General features: G+C 30.0%; 1 protein-coding gene across 1 annotated transcript in view; it reads right to left on the reverse strand.

Moving 5' to 3' along the window:
• LOC106466619 (chloride channel protein 2-like) overlaps positions 1 to 6,350 on the reverse strand; it is a 48,207-nt gene that overhangs the window by 36,049 nt on the left and 5,808 nt on the right. Inside the window, exons 4-6 of the mRNA XM_022394659.1 lie at positions 4,123 to 4,251; positions 2,372 to 2,505; positions 959 to 1,036 (exon numbers count right to left, since the gene is read on the reverse strand). Of these exons, the coding sequence (XP_022250367.1) occupies positions 959 to 1,036; positions 2,372 to 2,505; positions 4,123 to 4,251 (341 nt within the window). The remainder of the gene's footprint in view (positions 1 to 958; positions 1,037 to 2,371; positions 2,506 to 4,122; positions 4,252 to 6,350) is intronic.

Consider the following 6,350-nt stretch of genomic DNA (forward strand, 5'->3'; position numbering starts at 1 on the left):
GTTAATGGGTCAACTATATGGTTTTTCAACTTATTTTGTCTTGCCATTACGGTTTTTTTTTATGGCTCACACAAAACTGATCAAAACAGAAGGAACTGTAATGGTAAAATGTTACTCAAAATAAATTCCAACTTATCTGGAATAAATGGTCTTTTTTAAGTTTTTACAATTACCACAGCAAACTATAAACTCAGAAAAGATATCTATACATGCGGTTGATGCTTATTTACACGTCCATTTTTTTCTGTTCATTTTCACACAATTTCAAATTAAGATGTGGACAAAAACAGTTTTTAAACAAAATTTCTGTGCATGTATATAAGACATGTCCACCGTTAATGAAATAATTTTTCCAACTTGATTTTAATACAAGGTATTTTCTTTGAAAGATATGTGATCATATGACTAGAAATTGGTAGCACTGTAAAGTGTTACTAAATGTACTACATGGGTGAGCATTAATACTACATGTATTAGATGAGTGAGCATTAACACTACATACACCTAGATGGGTGAGCATTAACACTACATATACCTAGATGGGTGAGCATTAACACTACATATACCTAGATGGGTGAGTATTAACACTACATATACCTAGATGGGTGAGCATCAACACTACATATACCTAGATGGGTGAGTACTAACACTACATATACCTAGATGGGTGAGTATTAACACCACATGTAATGAAATAGGTGAGCATTAACACATGTATTAGATGGGTGAGCATTAACACTACATGTAATGAAATATTAATGTAGTCCCAGCAAAAGTAGAGGTAACCATTTTGTAAAATTATTGTTTACAAAATACTGTACAAATACAGCAAATTAAAAGTATCATTGAATATCAGAGTTAAAAGTCCTCAAGGATTCTCTATCTATTTATCCATATCAATTACAATAGCATCAAAACAAGTATTACCACTTCATAATGATATAATGCAGTCCCTTACCTCATATATACCTTTGAACGAAGTCACAAGCTTACTGAGAAGGGTGGCTACAATGCTTGCCACATGTACAAACGGACCCTGAAACATTTAACCAAAAGCAAGTTAACCTTAAATTTATGAACAAATTGGTGCAAAATAATGCATGAAAATATTAAATACATACAGAAATATTACAACAAAACAGTTATTAATCACTACCTTTTCATAATATTACAATTTCTTCAAACTGCATTGCGAGTTTTAAAGCTTTTAAATATATAAATTTTGCTATTTACAGAAATTATCATTTTTATACTACTGCAACATACTTTCAAGTACTCCCAGTGAGATTTCAACTGTTAACATTTTGTTAAAATCTTTCAAGAATACTTTATATATAACTAGAAAAAATATTTCTTCTTAATTAGCACAAAATATTTCTTGAAACTTATCGTAATTTGGGGTAAAAATTATGAAATAAGTAGGGCAAAATACACTAGTTTTTTTTTCAAGTATTACACATAAGGCCCACTACACTCAATATACAATATATATCAGTTCATTAAAAAATTTAACATTAAATCCCAAAACAAAAATACAGGAGTAAGTTAGCCATTTTTTACCAGTTAAACTTGAAAGACAAAAAACATATACTTTATTAACTACAGAACATTTTGTATAAATTGTTTTATAAAAACATCTTCTGATAAATGTAGTAAGTTAAAATAACAGTACTTGAATGTTTAGCATATAACATTATACAAAATAAAAAAAACAATTTTTGACTGAAACAAAAAGAGTAAATGAAATGGTTCAGAAATTAATATACAATTATATTTATATACGCCATACAATTAGTTAATTTCATCAAAATAACCAATCACTATCTTCAGTCAAAATATTAACATAAAAATAAATGTCAAGGATGAAGTTAGATTTCGGTTACTCTTACCTGTATCTATGTATACATTAAAAAGAAAAACTTTAGTTTTGCATTCTATCTGTCTGACAAAAATTGTACAAACTTATGAAGAATGTTAGAAGACTTGAAGTTCAATCAATGTTATAATAAGTCAATTACACTATATATGCTATATCCAAAGCCAGCAAGGTCTTTCATCCAATACCAGAGATCATCACACTCATCTAAAGTTAAGGTATTATTATGGTAGTTTTCGTTTTAAAAAAAAAATGCCTTAGTAGTAATTACAAGTGACTTTTAGCTCACAAAGAACACCTATCCTAGGATTTATTTTCTCAGATCACTCGATGGATGCCAGTTTTTTTTTGTGTGGTAATTTCAGTTTTTGCATTTCCTTCATTCACAACTTGAACCCAAAGCCTCCCTCACATACCACCAGAGTGCTCTTTCAACTGAGCTAAAGAGTTAACCCACATGATCTGCCCACTTTCCATAAAACATATAATGCTTACCTCCTTGCCTAGTGGCATGCCACTACCTAGAGAGGCAGTGAGACCAACCATCTTGGACACTAATGTTCGAAATGTAAGGTATTCTTTAAGCACAACACCTCGAAGAATTGTTTTCATTTCAGGAATGCCAGATCCTACAAAAAAAAATTAAAATATGTGTAAAGTGTATACAATAATTCAAGGAAGTTTCTTATTTGTAACATAGAAGTTTCTGGGAACATCATGTGTAGTGTTATTTATAAAAATATATCACAATTGTGCACAGGTAGCTAAGTAAATAAAGATATACACCATTTGTTCTCTCATTTCATTACTATTACTGGTTACAGCATCACATGTGTATGTAAACATATGTTTTAAATCCTTTTACACTTCTGGCAATTATTTTGCATTTTTAGCTTAGTATACAGATTTAAAACGAGATATTGAGAAGACAGTTCCAGAAATATTGATAACAGCGAGGGTATTCAACTGATGAATCAGTGATCTAATTATAAGTTTATTCTCAACTGTTTTATGACAAATAGCACTAGTTTGTACATTTATAAAACTATCTTCATTATTTCTTATGTTAATTTTTGTTCTGATCTATGTAGTTACTTTGCTTTGATTAGAAAATACTGATAATTATAATTAAAAACAGTACAAATACAAAACTAATATCAAAATCTAAACATGATGCATAACAGGCATTTGTAAGCTAATTTTACATAAAACAATGTAAGAAAATTTACAAGCACTACGCATAACGTCAGTTCAGCCTGTATAAGTTCATTTATAAACCTCAGTAACAGAAAAAACTAACAAAGTCAGCTGTAGATAATATATACAACTTAACACTGTATCAGATGAAACTGGTGAAACCATATATTAAAAAGCACTCTTGTTAAACGGATGGAAACAAGCAACAACCCACTCAAAGTTAAACAAGTGCAGATGTGATGAAATGGTGGTGTGTTTGTTTACATTTGGACTTGCAATTATATCTGTTAGCTGAGTCAGCTGATAAAATTAACAAAAACAACCTAATTATTATTCAAACATCTAGGACATCCTATTTGTGTCACAGATTTTCATTTTTCTTGGTCTAAGCAATCTGTTTATTAACAAAATATTTGTCAACTAAAAATAACTTACTTTCAAAGTGTACAGAATTATTTTGTCATAGATATAATTATCCACTATATATACAAATCCTTTAGTATAATACAAATTTATCACAATTGTGCTCACAAACTCAAAGAAAAACATTAGTAAATATATGTCAAACAACAAAAATTAAATCTAAAGTAAACACAGGCTAAGCACAACAGGAATTAGTTCCTGATCATAAAACACCGAAGAAAAAAAACATAACATTAATCACATTTAATTTGATAAGTTTATCACTTGATGTTCTACACACAAGTGGGTCATCTAATAGGTTTCATCCATGTTTAACATACTGACAAAATGACCTTTGTATGAGTTTTAGGCACCTGGAAATAAAGGAGAACAAACCAGATTATAGTACTTTAGATACAAGATATCTCTCTCAACTGTAGTCAGATAATGGTTGTAGAGACAAATATAAAGAAAAAGTGGTTTTCGATAAATGTGAAACATCAGCTGCAGAACCAACACATGTGCAAGTTTATCAGAAGTAAAGAGGAACTTTATCAACCAAGTTCAGAGTACAGCATGTTCAACTCCATACAGGCTAATTCTAACCATTCTATACTCAAAACTCATTCCAGTGTTTTTAAACTTACCCACTGCTTGAGCAGCAACAACATGAACAAAACCTGCAGAGAACAGCATAAGAATCAAAGGAAAAGTTAGCCAAGCTAAATACTGCTGGGCTGGATGTTCAGTGAGATCTCGATACAACCAGATGCGAGCTGGAATGAATACAAATTAATATTTTTATTTATTGCTCAAGTCATTTTATTTACAATTCAACTACATAGGTGTGATTGAGTCAACAACAACAGCCTATTAACTACAGCTTTGCTGTAAAAAAAAAATGTGTTGTGTTAAATTATTATAATACATCAAAGCTAAACTATGCAAGTTACAAAATGAGCTTTTATATAATATGAACTCTAAACTACCCGAGTTAAAAGATAACCTATGATGAAATATTATCAAATCTACACACTACTGAAACATAAAATTAGTTTTGACGTACTTTTCCAGTAGATAAATAAAGAACTTGATTTAACACGACAGTCTTCAAATTTTAATGATATGCATTTTTAAAAAGGGTTTTTCCAAGTATGTATGATTCAAACTTGCTAACATGCTTGAACACTCAAAATTACATGTCAATTATATATGTATATACTTTTTGTACTTTCACATAAAAAGCTAGAAAAAGACCATACAAAAAAGGTATAATGAACTTTGTATTTACAAAAACTATGACATAAAACTTAAAATCTAAAACTGAGTAAAATATATCTAAAGGATATTTTTGGATCAAAAAATTCTTAAATCTTTTGAATTGGAATCAGCAAAACTTAAGTAAGCATTATAGAACAGATCCTAGTAGCTTGTTCAATGATACAAGATAAATACAATAGATGTCAGATTTGAATCAAACGAGTTAAAGAAAAATTCATATATTATTCAAACTTAAAAAGAGAATTTAACAAAACTTGATAGAGGAAGAATTATGTTACAATGAAATATTGAAGTTGTAATCCTGATTTAATACCCACAATGTAGACCTCTGGTGGTAAAAACTGCCTGCTATGGTATGGTAATATGTCTCATTACATTTCTGACAAAAAAGCTAGTTTATATTCTTCAAGTGTCAAAAGCATGCAGTTGGGAAAACAGCCCACACTTACCTTTGTACTTACGCAGTTGATCTTAATATTTATAAAACTCCAAAATGTACAGTCTTATTTATTAAATCAGTGGCAAAATCAACTGATGACACTTTATCTAAAACCTTTTAAGTTTCCACACGTTATCTTACTATCATAAAATACTGAAAATAAACTGACTGTTAAAGTTCTAATTTATCACCATACAGAAGTTAGAATCCCATGTGTAACATCACCATACAGAAGTTAGAATCACATGTGTAACATCACCATACAGAAGTTAGAATCACATGTGTAACATCACCATACAGAAGTTAGAATCACATGTGTAACATCACCATACAGAAGTTAGAATCACATGTGTAATAATAAACTGTTGAAGATAAAGCTGCTTAAGTGGCTGAGTACCTTAAAAACTCTTTCAACACCTCCATTCATAGCATTTAATACTTGCATATGTAATGGTCAGCAATAAAAGGACACATGAAACTAGAAGGAACTATATGCACTATTAACTAATTTATTACCCTACACTAAATAAATCTTCGTATCAATTTAACACCAAAAACAGGAGTAATAGAAAGGAAACCCGACAGAGAAATTCAAGAAATCTATTTGTTACAAGACTTTCAGATATGATAATAGATTTATATTAGAAGATGAGTCATAACTTTAATTCATTGTAATATCAATTTCACTGGCAAGTCTTTCTAGTTAGATCTTAATAACTACCTCGGATCTCATGTATTGATAACCACACACAAGTTGGCACTATAAATATTTAGTGATAATCATTTTAAATATGATTTTACTCTTGAGCCTTTGCATGAGTTAATAAGTTATTCTTATCATGAATTTGCAATTATGTGTATCTTTTAAATGATTTATGATTCTATGTTCAATATTCTACATGAATTTGAGACAGGTTACCAACTTCAAGGGAACCTTTTACCCTAACATTAGGGAACATCACACACACTATTTACACTACCAAATCCACTCATACATTACATTACTTTGCATATTTTATTAGCCTCTGACAACTTTAGATGCTATGACCATTTGATAAAATAAAAACAGGCCAAAATTTTACTTTTATATTTTGTGTGTGTGTGTGTGTGTGTGTGTGTGTGTGTGTGTGTGTGTGTGTGTGTGTGTGTGTGTGT

This window comes from Limulus polyphemus, unplaced genomic scaffold (assembly GCF_000517525.1).
Source record: "Limulus polyphemus unplaced genomic scaffold, Limulus_polyphemus-2.1.2 Scaffold2325, whole genome shotgun sequence".
Taxonomy (NCBI): Eukaryota; Metazoa; Arthropoda; class Merostomata; order Xiphosura; family Limulidae; genus Limulus; species Limulus polyphemus.